The sequence below is a fragment of the Rattus rattus genome, chromosome 5 (genome assembly GCF_011064425.1).
Source record: "Rattus rattus isolate New Zealand chromosome 5, Rrattus_CSIRO_v1, whole genome shotgun sequence".
Lineage (NCBI taxonomy): Eukaryota > Metazoa > Chordata > Mammalia > Rodentia > Muridae > Rattus > Rattus rattus.
In genome coordinates, this window is record NC_046158.1 from 116,580,126 (window position 1) to 116,595,675 (window position 15,550).

Here is a 15,550-nt window from a genome sequence, read left to right on the forward strand (position 1 = left end):
ATTCTTTTTTTTCTCTGTACAGGTAGTATGTAGCCTCATCTTTGGCCTGTCAAATTTGGCTGGTGCGTGTGTGTAAACACATACACACACACACACACACACACACACACACACACACACACAGAGAGAGAGAGAGAGAGAGAGAGAGAGAGAGAGAGAGAGAGAGAGAGAGAGAGAAAATAGTATTTGTACAGAGTTACTACCCCAGAAAAAATTTAAATGGCAACTTGACTGGGTTAAGTGCAAGACACAATTTGGCAAATTCTTTGTTATTTTAAAGTAGAAGAAAAGAACACTGTTGTGGGGGTATTCTTTAAATTATTTGGTATTTAGCCCAAGAAATGGAATTCCTTTAAATCATTGAAAAATCCCTAAATTCCTGGTTAAAGATTACGTGTCCCACCCAAGGAGGTAGGAAAGTTATGCCCTCGCTCTTTCACCTTCATTCTTATTGTGCACAAATCTCCCTCTAAGACTACCTTCCATTTCAAACTACCTCAGTCTAGGTTTGGTCACCAAGAATATTAGAGGGCTTTTCTTTGACTCATAATAATATCTTATAAATTCCTCCAGCTCAAGTTAACCTGATTTTTAGTGTATCATCAGGAACATAGAATTTTTTAACATATACATGCATATATATACATGCATACACACACATATACACATGCACATACCACATGTACATATACATACATACATACATATACATACCTTCACACACTCATACAGAGGACACAGATAACATACATATAAACACACTGACATATACATTGTTTGAGAGAGAGAGAGAGGGGAGCGTTTATGATAGAAATGTACAGGTCTGTGTTCCAAACACCATTTCAGGGTACAGAAGCCATCATTGGTCCTGATCATGTTGTAGACCAGCCTTCATGTTGCTAACTCTGAATGGTGCCTGCTCTGTTCTGCTCCTTTGGAGACTCGGGACTTCATAACACTTTATAGTGAATTACCTTTTCCTCCACATTCTCGGTAGCAGAAATATGTAAGAGCAGCATGTATATATTTTACTTTGCCCTCTGGCATGATTATACATCATCTGCCTGCTCTTCCCAGAAGCACTGCATTGCTCGAGTAAAGGTACAAAAGAATTTCAAGCATTTATTAGATCTTAGTAAATACTCGGCACTACATATGTGCAAAACATTTTTAATTGATAATTTTGAGTCTAATTAGAATGTCCTGGAATTGAAACAGATACCACCTTTGGAGGGGAGTAAAGAGAGGGAGAGGGGGATGGGGCTGACATCATCTGCCCTACACCTAGGCCATTGTGTCCCTCATTGCTACAATGCTCTGAACCTGCCATAGGTTGGGCAACTGAAGTGAAAGGGCTGCAGATTACATTTGAAAATTGCTAGGGAAAGCACCTAAAACAGTGAGGTAGTGACTGGAAGCCTGTTCCTAACTTTGCTCTGTATACAGTGGTGGATAGAGTTCCTAGTTTTGTACGGAGGTCCCAGTGGTGTGTACTAAGCAATCCCTTTACTAACAGTAGTTTCAGTGGCCACTGCTTTATTTCCAACAGCACGGTGCATCTTTTCCTAAGCCTTGTCTTTCTCTTTTTTGAATGGACAAGAATGTTTGCTAAAGGACACCAAGCAGCCTCTTTCTTACTCATTTCTCCTTACAGAAGCCACCATCAAACCCACTTTATCTGTCTTCCCCTTGGCTTTCTTTCCATTTCTTTATGATTTTCTCTGTATCTTTAAAATAGAGATAAATCTTAGTGAGGAATCTACTGTAAACTTTGGAATGACTAGAAAGTCCCTCGCCCTGTAATTAGAATCCTACAATGAACATAGAGGAAAAGCAGCTCTCCTGTCCCAACCCCTTTTGGCCTCATATAGGCTACTTCTGTCTCTTCCAATCCATTTTAACTAGAAAAACTTGAACTCGGAGAGTAAATCTTTCACTGACTTTACCCAGTAACTTTCCTCTGATGGAACTGGTTCATGAAGCCTAGATTTGTCCTTGGATCTGACTGATTTGAAAGTGAGAAAATAACTCATTGGCTTGAACTAAGTATGTATGTATTATTGCCTCTTTCTGTCAGTATGTGAGGTAATCTTAATTGTAAGCTGTGGGCTTGATTCTGTAGTCTTATTCTGTGGAAAGGCTGTAAGAGAGGGGGAGGTGGTCCCTCCTAAAGCAGCAAGGCCAGTGAGTTTTCCCTAGTGATGCTTTTACTCCTTTAACAAACATTCTTCTTTGCCACCTATGTGTCACACTCAGTCCTGGGAATTGACAACTCCGAGGGAACCCTGAAGGCATGACGTCATGCAGGCAGGCCTCTGAGTGCCAGATGTGACTGTAGTCACGTGCTTGCTGCCTGTGGTGAGCTTCAGAGCAGAAGCAGGAAGAAGTGCTGTGGCTGTGCTGAGAGTTTAGTCCTGCCTAGAGGTGGGAGTGGGGGTTGTCCTGAAGTGCCACAGGGACGAGTATTGCGTGTGGAGATCTTTCCCTTGGTCATCTACTGAAGTTTATCTGGTGATTTCTAGCCATATAGTTGGTGTTTTATATTGTGTAGATTTTTGTAATGTGTTTATATGAGCCATGATGGAATGGTAGAGAAGACAAATTGCCATATTTTGTATGTCTTTGTGGTGACATTTATTTATAGAAGGATGAGCATTTTGTATACAGGTAGAAACAAGTATGTAGTCAGCCATGGAAGTAGGATCTAGAGTCGAAGTCTCTTTGAAGGAGTTCTCACATTTCACACAGGAAAATTGATGCCTGAAGGATCCTTTCCCCTCAGGATGGACTTCCCTTGTGTCTTCTTTGTGCAGTCAGGTTTGAATACATCTTCCTGACCCTGGTTCCCACTGCCTGCCATGATCCTCTCTTCTGCCTGAGAAACTTGCCTGTCCACTTGCTCCTTCTGCCTTTCAGGGTTCCTCTGTAACCCGAGACCTCCTGCTCTGTTAGCATCCTGTACTGACATTGACCTGTGGGTCTGCATTATGGACTTGAGCATATAGAACTATCAGGGCCACTTTGAGTGCTGTGGTTGGTTTTCCTCCATGGCTTGCTGTTTCATGGGATTCACTGAGTCAACACCTCCCATGCAGGGCCTTTTCTCTGCTGTCTCTGGTTTTTAGATGAACACTGTGCTGGGTGAGTACCATGAGGTTGTGCCCCTGTGTTAATGAGGGCTCAGACAGTGTGGAAACTCTTCTGTGTATGTGCTCTGTATTGATTTTCACAGTGATACATGCTACCGTTTTCACTTTTATGTTATACTTTTGTAAAGGCAGAAGACAAGGTCTCTCTGAAGACTCAAAAAGAGCACAACATAAAGTTAAGCCACCGAAGGTGAAATAACCATGGTGTGTCTGCCATTGACCTTATGCTTGGGTAGTCCCAGGATCTTTGCACTTTAAATTTTGAAAGAAAAAATAAAACAAAATGAAACAAAACAAAACGAAACTTTTACCCCTGATGATGACAGCTTTCATCGATGTAAAATGAGGAGTGTTCATCGGTGCACTGGGATGAATAGCCATGGCCTTGTTTCTAGAAAAGGCTTTTGAGTCCTTGCCTCGCCCTAAAACTTAGGGCAGTTTGTTCGGTCATATGTTTTTCTTTCTGCCACTGAATATGAAACATTTTCATGGGCTGCTAGAGTGCTAATCACAGGGCTTTAGAGTCCACTCTGTTCTGGAACCATTTCTGCTTGCGCTCACGTTCTAGCAGGGAGGTCTCCTCCACAGACCAGTCATTTAATGCAGAAGTCTATAAGCACTTTAAGAATGTATCTAATCCAGAGGAGGAAGATAAATACGTCAGAAGAACTTTTCAGAACTTGCTGTGCACCTGTTAGGTTTGGAGGATGGTGACCCTACCAAGCAGTAGGACACAGCAGTGAGGCCTAATGAGAGGTTCAGATTGGCTAGAGTAGGAGTGCTCTGTTGCTGTCATTACAGGTTCATGTGGGACACCACCAGGAAAGGTTCTGGTAGTCTTAAGTGGGGGTGGGAGAAGCAGCGGAACAGGAGTGAATGGATATCTAAGAAAAAAGACATTAAAAAAGATAACTTACAAGATGAAGTGACCTATTCCAGAAGGCTAGGGAAAGGCAATTGTTGGAGTACCTCCCAGGATTTTGGGTAACCACTTCTAGATAGAGGTGTAAAAGGAAAAGTTGGCCTGTGTGTGTACAACTGAGTGCATGGCTGTGTTATGAAACATAATAAAGTGAGGGAGTATCTGTGGCAGGCCTGAAAACTAAGCTATGCTACCGGCCTGGTGTAAAGAGGTTTACTTGGGAGGGGAGAGGCAAACAAGTGGACATATAGACAGCAGACAGATAGCAGATCCGTGATGGCAGGGAGAGGGGGCAGAGAAGAACAAAGAGAGAACACAGGGGACAGAGAGAGAGAGGGATGAGAGAGAGAGAGAGAGAGAGAGAGAGAGTGAGAGAGAGAGAGAGAGAGAGAGAGCGCGAGCGCATGAGCGCGGGGGGAGTGGGTAGGTTCTTTTGCTGACTTCACTCACCTGGTGCACCTGGTGGCAGCAGGTGATGAGGAAAGCAATTGCTAGGTCCCTAGGGGCAGGCCACAGGAATCTCCTGTAGGCTAACATTCCTCTGAGTTACAGCACTAATGTTATAAGATATAATATGGTGAAGGATATCATCTTTGTGGACCCCAGCCAAGGTGCACCCCTGAGAAATTAAGCCAGGCAACAGATCTGGTGGAAAAGGAGTTTATTGGGGAGGGAAGAGGAGTGAGGGCCTGGAAAAGGAGATGGAGGCAGACAGGTGAACATGGAGATAGACAGACAGCAGGGCTATGAGAGCAAGGGTCAAGAGGTGGGTGTGTGTGTGCAGAGAACAAACAGAGAGGATGCTGGGAACAGACTGAAAGAGAGAGAGAGAGCTGCTGAGTGGAGGGTGGGTCCTTTTGTGTGCAGCACACACCTGATGTTCACCTGGCAGTGGTAGCAGTTCATGACAGAAGTAATTGGTAGGTCCCTGAGGGCAGGCCAGTGGAATCCCCTGTACACTAACATTCCTCCCTAACAATGTGCAGCTATTTCTCAAAGCCCTTTGAATCCCTTCTTGAGTGACCCACTCTTGCCTGTGGAAGAAGTGATGCTTCCCATGTTTTCTGTCCTGAAGAGAGCTGGAGAGTTTTTATTCTGAGTAGAAACAAGCTCCTAATTAATGCTAAGGAGGAAGGGAGGCTGTGCCTCCTGCTGTGCTTAGAGGCCTAGTTTGTTCACCTCCATTTACTCAGGGGAGAAAGAAGCAGAGCCTTGAGAGCAGAGAACTTTAGGAGGCACAATGGTCCTGATTAGTGCAGATCATCCAAGCTTCTGCTAGAGAGAGGCAAGGCCTGGTGGTTGCCCAGAGAGAACCACAGCCTGCCAAGCATAGAATCTTCCAGAAATCTAGGAAAGTTCTCTCCTATATTACCAGTGTAAGAATTGATACTTTATTTATCCAAAGAAAGAAAAATCTAATTAATCTATAATCAATTATAGACCAGGATGTATTAGAAAACACCAGATTGAATTTTGTGTTTCATTGGATTTAGATGGGAAAGTTAGAGCTTGATTTTGACTTAAGTTCTTAAAAGGTAAGTCTCCTTTTATTATGACTGTAGGATTTAAAATACACTGCTTGTGGCCATTAGAAATCAGCTTTATGTGTTATGGTTTTCCAGAATGATTTTAAAAAATAGTATTAATTTAATAGTAAAGCTAACATTAAAAGACATCTATGTAGATACCAGAACCCATATCTTAAAGTGCCTTTTAGGACTTTCTGGCTTCTAGACTTCTAGGCTGTCTGCTCTGGCTTCTTGTTCAACTCCACCCTTGCCTTGGTCATCACTCATATTCAACCCAGATATCTGCTCATCCAATGTATCCTTCTTGGGAAGATAAGCCCAGTCATCACTGTAATTCCAATGCAAACAACATTGATAGATGACTTGAGGAAAGCAGAGAGGCCTCAAGTTACAATTCTTAGGTTTCTTGATTCCAATATAGTATAGAACAGAAGCCACTTAACATCCTATTGAAAAAGCCTATGCATGTAAAGCATAGTACAAGAAAACAGATAGCTGAAAATATCACAGGTGCTCTTCCCTTTCTTCAGTTAGCCGTTGTCACTGGACCCATCAGCTATGAGTCAGTGCCTGCAAAACATGTGTGCATTATTACTATATCACAAATTGGGTTGCTTTTTAAGATTTTGATAAATATACTTCAGTGGAATCAATTTTCTTTTTTTATCCAGTATATTACATTTTATGTACTTAAAATGCATTTTGGGCACATTTTATAAGATTCTCAGTTGGCTAAAAATTCATAGCACACAAAATGTTAATATTCCCCAGCTAAGATCTTGTAGTTGTGGCCTCCACCTGTTGGCAGCATCCTCCTTAAAGGTTAGATCAACAATTAAGAACAAAATCTAAGCATAGCCATATATATACTCGAATGTGGTTTTCAAACATTGTTTTGCCACAGCCCACAAAACATCACCCTTTCGTCATAATTCATACACAGATTTACATTTCACAAAACAGTCCTCAATCTTAGTTTCCGACACATCAATATTTTTCATGGCTTTCTAATATTCTCTTGGATTTCTTTAATTAAAAAACAATTCTGGTTGGGCAGTAGTGCCACATGCCTTTAATCCCAGCTCCTGGGAGGAAGAGACGGGGAGTATCTTTGAGTTTAAGGCCAGCTTGGTCTACAGAGTTAGTTCTAGAATAGCCAAGGTTACACATAAAAAAACCCTTTTTCGAAAACCCTAAAAAAAAATAAAAATAATAAAATTTTTGATGCATCAAACTAAATTGCAGTCAGCCACAATACACTGCCTTTGTAAGAAGTTATATAATATACACACAGTCAGATATCATACTTATATTTTAAAATGATTTATGAGTGATCAGTAATTCATACATGGTGAGAAGAGCCACTTTTCTATGTACAACCAAGGTCCCTTTTTTAGGACCCTGCATCCTCCTGTCATTTGGCTTCTTATGCCACTCGGACACTGCCCTACCACTTTCTCCATTCATGGCTCTTGCTATTATGGAACGTCTGTCACGGAGCCATAGAGTGTCCATTGGACTGTCCTCTTTAACTCATTCTGGTTTTGGGATGAGTCCATTGGCTATGCCAACATTTTGATAAATACCATTCCATTGTGTGACTAGAATACTAGTTTATTCCCCTGTTAATGATCCTTGAGTCTGTCTTCAGTTTGGGCTAATGAGAATAGAGCTCAGATAAACTTGTAAGATGGCCTTGTTGGCCTAATGGCCTCCTTGGCCTAGTCAGTAAGTACATGGGTAGCTATAGAAAGCTGGAAAACCATTTGCCAAAGTGGTTGAACCCAGTTGCATTCCCAACAGTGTATGTTTGGTCTGCTCCATTTCATTCCTGCCATTTGGTATGGTGTCAGTCTTTGTGGTTTAAGTCCTTCTGATCCATTCCCTAGCTATGGATGTTAATTAGGACCTGAGTTTCCCTGGCAACCGGGAAGTGCAGCCACATATTTCAGCTTAGATTAAAAAATTCTATCACTCTGTGGAAGTTGTTTACATATTTTGAATATCAGTCCTGCATGTCAGACATGTATATTTATAAATGCATTTTATCCAATCTGTGGCAAGCATGTCATTTTACTGATGATCCTGATGATGAGCAGAAATTTCTTTGATTGCTGGTATCCAATTTAATCAACAATTTTTCCTTCAATGTTTTGTGTTTCCTGGAAGTGGAAGATTTATGAACTTTTTCCTGCCCTGGTGATACGAATAATAGCATTTTGGTTTCTACGCTTAAGTTTATAATCTATATTAAATTAAATGTAATATCTGGTAATAAGGTAGATACTAGTTTCATTTTCTTTCTGTGTTTTTGGCTGATGTTCTAGCAACCTTTGTTGAATCTGCTTTCCCCATGTTTTTACAAAAATTACAAAGGAAATTAAACTTCCTTAGTTAGAGATGGATAAAAGTGACTTTACTACAGGTCTGTCAACTGAATTATCAGGGTCTCTCTGACATCCTCAACCTATGATCTTTGCCTGTTCTTTTCTTTCCAACGTGTTGCTTATTGTTATCTTGGGAATCTCAGAAATGACCCTTGACGTGTGAAAATGTATAAACCTACAGCCTCTGTGTGTGTGTGTGTGTGTGTGTGTGTGTGTGTGTGTGTGTGTGTGTGTGTGTGTGTGTGTGTGTGTGTGTACTTCCCTACATGCCCTCTTGCCAGCTTCCCTGCATGGACCCCTGCATGCATCCCTGCCAGGGTTCCCTGATGAGACTAGAGGTTGAGCATCAGGTGTCTTACTCCATTCTTGCCATTTCAGTTTGTCTGGCTGTTCAGTAAGCTTCTGGAGTCAGCGCTGAGACTTGAGGTACTTACCATGTAGGTACTCATGCTTCCACAGCAGACACTTGACCCTCTGAGTCATGTCTACAGTCTGGTTACAGCTTTTTATGAGACCCATATGCCTGCTGACCAGTACAGAGACATTAGCTGCATGGGGCTATCAAATTTACTCTAAATAAAATTAAAACATCAACTTTAAGTCATGATAGCCATAGTTTGAGGACTTAGTTGGCTATGCTATTGTACTACACAGGCATACAATATTTTCTTTTTTCTTTTTTCTTTTTTTTTCTCTTAAAGTAAGAAAGGATGCTTCGAAATTTCATAGCATATTTAAAGGAAACTTTTCTCAGTTTTGGTAACTGGCATCCAACTTCTACCCCCTTTTCTCTCTGGTTCTTTCTTGTTTTCCTCAGTTTTTATTACTATCCCATGCTCTTTGGTGCAGTGAATTCTTATAGTTTAAAAAGGGCGATAACTTGATTCTTTACTCCTGAGAAGAAAGGGTCTTCACAGTATTGTTATTATCTACCTAGTACTGTCCTGTTCCTCTTCTCTTGGTGTTCGGCAGACTTCCAGCCTCCATAGAGAGGCCTGGTCATCCCCTTTCAAGGTGTGGTCTAGAAATAGTTATTTTGTCATTTCTATCCTAGTTAACCTTAATTTCTTCTTAACATTTCCACTCTAACTCTGAACTTGTGAGCACTAGAAGCCATGCTGAGGTTCCATCCCAAGGGTGGTTTTATTCTCCTTCTCTTGTGTGCGCAGTTTGTGACATCCTCTGTAGTTGTCTGTTGGGCATGACCTGCAGACGCATGCTACCATTGATCAATGTTCACCTCTTCTCTTTCAGTGCGGGAACTTCGCAGTCCTGGTGGATCTTCATGTATTGCCACAAGGTTCAAACAAAGATTCCAGTTGGTTTTCTGAACAGAAGAAAGAGGTACAACAAAACATTTTTATCTTTAAACAGTATTTCTTGTAATAGCAGCTAGAAGAAATGTCAGCTATTCTGAACTTTCATTTTCCTTAGTGTTTGAAAAAGAAAAAAAGAGTGATTGTTAAGTACTCACTGAAAAATAGGAGTGTGCCTGGAGACAAGCATGCACGTGTGCCCGCCCATACCCTTCAAAGACTGACACAGCCATGTTTCATGTGCTGATGTATTGTTGATCCGGGTGTGTGTGTGTGTGTGTGTGTGTGTGTGTTGTTAGGGATTAGTCTAGGCCTTTATATGCTTCGAAGGCACCTCACATTCTCTATGTCCTCATCCCAGGCTCTATTATTTAAACCAAAAATTCGAATCCCCTCTACTTTGAGGAAAATTATTCTCCATAATAAGGAGGAAGAAGAGGAAGCCAGAGTATTGTAAGGAGCAGGTATTTTGATCTGAGAGATGAGAAGAATGGCGGCACCTGTGACAGGTGTGGAGCTCACAGGATGCTAATCTCCACGCCTGTATTAACCCTTACTTACACCTGTAACAGGTGTGAAGCTCACAGGATGCTAAGTCTGTATTAACCCTTACTTACACCTGTAACAGGTGTGGAGCTCACAGGATGCTAAGTCTCCACGTCTGTATTAACCCTTACTTTCATCCTCACCTCCTCATTGTCATGAGCCTTGACAAGTGAAGAGGAGTTAGTCTTCCTCCTTTCATGTTGACTAGCCAGTAAAGCACATACGTGCTATGGATGTATAGTTGACTTCGAACAACATGGATTTGGAGTATGTAGGTCTGCTAATACATTTTAGGAAAATTTGGGAGGAAAAAAATCTGTCAGGTAAACTTCATAGCCTAGAAATGTTGAAATATTTAAGAAAAATAGAATTATTTTTCTTAAATTTACCATGGTTCATTAAGACAATGTGTAAGCCTTTGTTGCCTTTGAGTGAGGTCAGTTGTGAGGGTCTGCCAAAAACCAGTGGATGAGTGGCTAATGCCACTTGAACACTTAGTTCGTCTGTCTACTAAGTTGCCCACCTGAGTAAAAAATTGTCTCTTATCATTTGTAATTATTTGCTTAAACATCTACACCTAACATAGAAAAATGTGTCACGACTATATTTTTCTGTCAGTAAAGCTTTGTAGTCAGCAGTTAGCTGTTATAGAACTAAACAGTGGCTTGTTCTCAGAGAACCTGAGTTAAGTTCCTAGCTCCCATGCAGACAGCCCACAACTGCCAATAACCCCTGCTCCAGGGGCTTCAAATCCTCTTTTGACCATGGTCATGACCCACTGTGTGACAAACACACACACACACACACACACACACACACACACACACACACACACACACACACACAGACATCAAAATCAAATCTTAAAAAATAAACAAAAATCAGTAGACTATTAGTAATTGGTAATTAAGTAACAGGAGAGTCACCAGTTATCCTCGGTTTTCCTCGGGTTTCCAACTATGTTCCTACCTCATGACTTTCAAGAATTGATTCTGTGATATTTGACCTCCCTGGGAGCTTCAGTCTCCTCTTCAAATGAGAGTTTGACCAGACCGATAAGGCCCCAGTCTCCTGTGGTTTTCAAAGACTTCTCTGTGAGCTCTTGTGGTATAGAAACATTATTTCTTTCCTTCTATAGAGATCAGGGACAGATAGTAAGGCATGGGCCTGATCAAAAGTTTCAAAACACGCTAGCTGTATGACTCTGTATAAAGGTGCATGCTGCCCGACACTTACCTGAGTTCAATTTCCAGGACACACAAGGCAGAACAAAAGAACTAACTCCTGCAAGATGTCCTCTGACCTGCACATGTATACCATGGCTTATGTGTGTCCACGTAACTAGCACATATACACTACAAGTAAATGAGTAAATGTAATTTTAAAACTTTCAAAACATACTGGTCTTCATTTTCTTCATAGTATTTATCTGCTGCCATTGCTCTTAGAGAAGTAAAAATAAGTCAGTTGTATTAAGCGCTAATGCTGAATGATAACAAGACTAATAAACGTGGAAAGAGAATGGTATTTGCAACCATTTGTTCACTTCACTAAAACTAATCTACCCACCCACAAATTAGTTTTAAAAATACATTTTCCATCAAATGGGAATACCAACAGTACTTTGTGGTCAAGGACACCCAGTGACCAAGTGCTGAGAAGAAGAAACAAGAATTGGTATGATTGATTTATCACCGAGGAAATTGATTATGGGCTGTTCTCTTGAAAACTCTATTTAGCAGGTCAGGACCTTTCTCCACAATTCACCTTCTTCTACTCTCAAATTTTAGATCACTTACACAAGTCTACATGATTCAAATTAGTAAGTTCATTCTCCCAAACTCCCTAATATTTCATGCAGGAGACCTCCCCCCAGTAGCTTCTGGTAGGTTCTAAAATCCACCATTCTAGACCGCAACTTTCCCATGCTCTTCCCAGCATGAACACTTCAGCTGTAGACCTTTAGTGTTGCTCTTTAGGCAGTGTGGACCGAGTTGTTGAAATGGAATGCTTTAAAGCCACAATTACCTCCACCACAAAGCGTGCGGGAAGACTTCTTGTCAAGCGGCCACGTGCAGCTGTGTTTTTTCAACTAGTACCTACTCTAGAACAGTTAGGCATAACTTAGCAGAGGTGCATGATGGGACCTGCAGAGAGGCGCTTTGGTGGTTACAGCAAGAGGTCCACTTACTCCAGTAAGTTGAGTTTCCTTCTCAAAGTAGAGTCAATAGTTTGCTACCTCTATTTTAGCCTGGTCCTTCAAAATACATGTTCATTGACATTAGAGTTAGTCTGAAATAATTTATGTGTATGCTTTAAAGGCGGAGTTAAAGAAAGGTTATTGCTTTACCTGTGTTCAGTCAGTGCTTCGTTGGTTTTAGTCATTAGATCATTTCTTGAATGTTTTGTTTGAGTCCAGCTCAAGTAGTCTTTGCACTCAAAGAGGCAGACTGAAATGCCTCCTTTGTAAACTTGCATAAGTTAACACAAACTCCTGTCAGCATAGAGAGGCAGTGCCTATCTCCCAGTCATGGGTTTTTATTCTGTCCTCTCAGATATTTCTGGCTGTTTTCTCCTGCATTGCTCTAGGTTTGAGGAGGATGCTTCACCAAGTCTGACACCATCAGTTCTTAGGTATTTTTCCCACTCTGCCCATTGCCTGCCTTTAATTCCTAAAACCTGCTTCCCAGAAGGAATGCCTGTACTATAGTGAGAAACTTCATGTGTATGGGCTCTATTTTTGTCTTACTATTTTTAGTCCTAGCCTTATAGGGTATTTATGGCCAAATTTTAACAATCCCTGTTGCCTTGTGTGTCTTCCACATATTTTCTAGTTCAGTCATAGTTGAACCCTGCATGTGAAGCAAAAATTATTTAATTGCTAGAACAACAGTATGAGGCAAGGCTGCTTTTGTGTTCTGTGAACGGTGCCAAAGCATTCGGCTGCAAATGGATATCTTTATATCCCACAGAGCAACGCGTCTTTTAGCTGCAATAAAAAGCAAGAGAGAGAAGACTGGTATTCGTATTTTATGTAGAAATTTCTGTGTATGTATTAAATCAAGGGTTTTATATACTGATTAAGGGGTGCCGCCAAAAACCTGATTCATGTTGTAATTATAAAGAGTTTAAAAGATGAACCTGTGATTTCTGAGAAACCGGTGGAACAGGTTTGAGGTGACCTGAACAACTCTGACAATGCCGCAGAATTGTTGGGAATTGATCTAGGATTTATTACTCATTAGGTGTCAGTTTTATATGTATCCTGTGTAAATTTACCCTGATGTCCTGTGGTAAATTACATTTTCCTGATAATGCAGGAAATGATACACAGAGCATAGATAGTCCCAGTGTGGAGTTGGACTTCTGAGTTATTTTTGGTTGTTGTTCTTTACAAATATTATAAGCCAAATGATATCTCCAGAAATTTATTAATACGGTATGCTGGAATTGAATTCAAGCCTAGTTCTGCTACCTAATATCATTAATCTACATCAGAGACACGAGAGACGAAACTGTTTTTATCATTTTTGAATGAAGAATCATACTGTGCTTTACAAAAGCAAATGGGGTTTATGCTATCATCACAGCAGTGGGAAGATCTCTTTACTGGATCCCCCTTTTTCTATTTAACCCACCACTCTGGCTCTCTTGTGTTTGTAGTCTTAAGACCAGAAACTTAATGAATAATGGTATTCCCTATAATGGTATAACACTAAAATATAACCATTAACTTTGAGCCATGCTTGAAAATCAAAGTTTTCACTGTTCCTGGCTTTTCTTATGCAAATAACATCTGGTAACACTGTACCTGCAAACAGGACAACAGTGCAGTGAGACCATCGGGCAGAGCTCTGGCAGCTGTGCCCTGTTCCCATGCCACCTGCATTGACAGTAGGAGTAGTCTTTCACTTCTTCCTGCCTCTCACTACCTCTCTGAGACCCATGCTGCCCTGCATGTAGAGAACTCCATGTGATTTGTCTCCTCTCTCCATCAGTGTGGTGGACTGATACTTACATGAAAACGTTCCTGAAGTTTTGAAGTAATCTGATATTGTAAAACTGAGGTAGACAGAAAATGATGTGAGCCAACATCAGGCTTGGAGTCATCTTTAATAGTTCATTTAACGTACAGTGCAGTCATGAAGGCTGCACAGTGTCCATTTCAGCATTACAGCTAGGCTCCAAAGCTAACCGAAAACCTTTGCTTTCTCAGATGTATAGTCTTTGCTTCTTCCCATTGCATTAAGCAGAAATGTCTCATGTTTTAAATTTACTTTAGGAAGTTTGTTTGCTGTTAAAAGAAACCATTGATTCCAGAGTTAAGGAGTACGTGGGCATTTATAAGCAGCACAGGCCATCAACTGCAGAATTCTCAAGATCCAGTCCCTTGTCCTTAAAAGGTAGGCAACAAGCACTGTAATTTTGGACAAAGAAAATAAAATTTAAGCTTTGGAGATTGCAATTATATTTCATTTTGTCATGTTAGCATAGTGATACATTTAGAAAATATGCTGTAATGAAGATACTTGTGTTTGAGTAACAAAAATTCACCAAAAAGCCCTAAAGGGCTTTTAATGGTGGGCAAAATATATAAAAATAGCAAATAAAACATTCTTAAAGAAACTGTAAAATTTTAAAGGTCTCTTTTTTTTTTTTTGACAAGTAGTCTTACAAATGGATTTATATTAATACTGACATAAATTGATTCGCTGTCTTAAGCTTTTAGAATGTTTTTCCGTATGTCATTCTATTTCAAATGTTCTCAGACAGGAGCACTGTTATTCCCGGAAGACAGTTGGAAATGTGTGCAGAGAGTTTTGGTTGTCATTAGTGGCACTAGCTTGTAGTGGGCAGAGACCAGGGATGACAGGACAGCCACAGGACACAGAGTGACCCTTTGCTGAAGGACGACCAAAGCCTGAAGGGCAGCAAAGTTATATTCTACCTGTGGTGACACAGCCCTTCCCTCCTCCTTCCCCCAGTACTTACCCTAGTACCTGTGATAGAGATGTAGTGACATGCTAAGTGACAACACCTAGGGGACAGAGCTGGAATCTAGACCCAGCTCTCATGAACTCCACCCCAGTGCTTTGTCTGTTCTCTCAGTCTTTTGCTTTGTTTTTCTGTTTTATTTTGGTTATTTGTTTCTCACTGAAATCAGCATTTCATAGCAGCCTGTGGTACAATCAGTACATACACATATGTATATCAGACTATAGTGGGTGCACTGTTGGGGGCCAACAGAACATGTTTAGGAAAATATTGAGTTACATATTTGTGAAACCTCTCTAGGTCCAGAGTGCTTACCCTGTATAGATGATAGAGAAGTAGTTTTTATTACCCAAAATGAAAGGCTTGAGAGAATTGCATTTCCAAACAGTGGTTCTCAACCTATGGTCATCACACACACAGGGGTTGCATATTAGATATCCTACATATCAGATATTTAGGTTACAGTTCATAACAGCAGCAAAGTTACAGTTTGAAGTAGCAAGAAAATAATTTTATGGAGGAACTGTATTAAAGGTTGGAAGCGCTGCTCAGGGGATAGATTCTGATTGCCACTCATTGTTGCTCTAAAATATGAGAAAAGCCATAGGTTTTTGCATTTATTATCCCTCAGTTACACCTGGACAATCTCACATTTGAGCTGGTGCAACAGGAAAAGAATTGAGCAAGATTCTAAGATTCCCGTCTC

At 40.7% G+C, this 15,550-nt stretch overlaps 1 protein-coding gene across 2 annotated transcripts in view; it reads left to right on the top strand.

Annotated features, from left to right (window-relative positions):
- Slx4ip (SLX4 interacting protein) overlaps positions 1 to 15,550 on the top strand; it is a 170,970-nt gene that overhangs the window by 98,770 nt on the left and 56,650 nt on the right. The window contains exons 3-4 of one of the 2 annotated variants that reach the window (XM_032904294.1): positions 9,242 to 9,331; positions 14,132 to 14,252. In XM_032904294.1, the coding sequence (XP_032760185.1) occupies positions 9,242 to 9,331; positions 14,132 to 14,252 (211 nt within the window). The remainder of the gene's footprint in view (positions 1 to 9,241; positions 9,332 to 14,131; positions 14,253 to 15,550) is intronic. The other variant, XM_032904295.1, reaches the window with a different exon arrangement.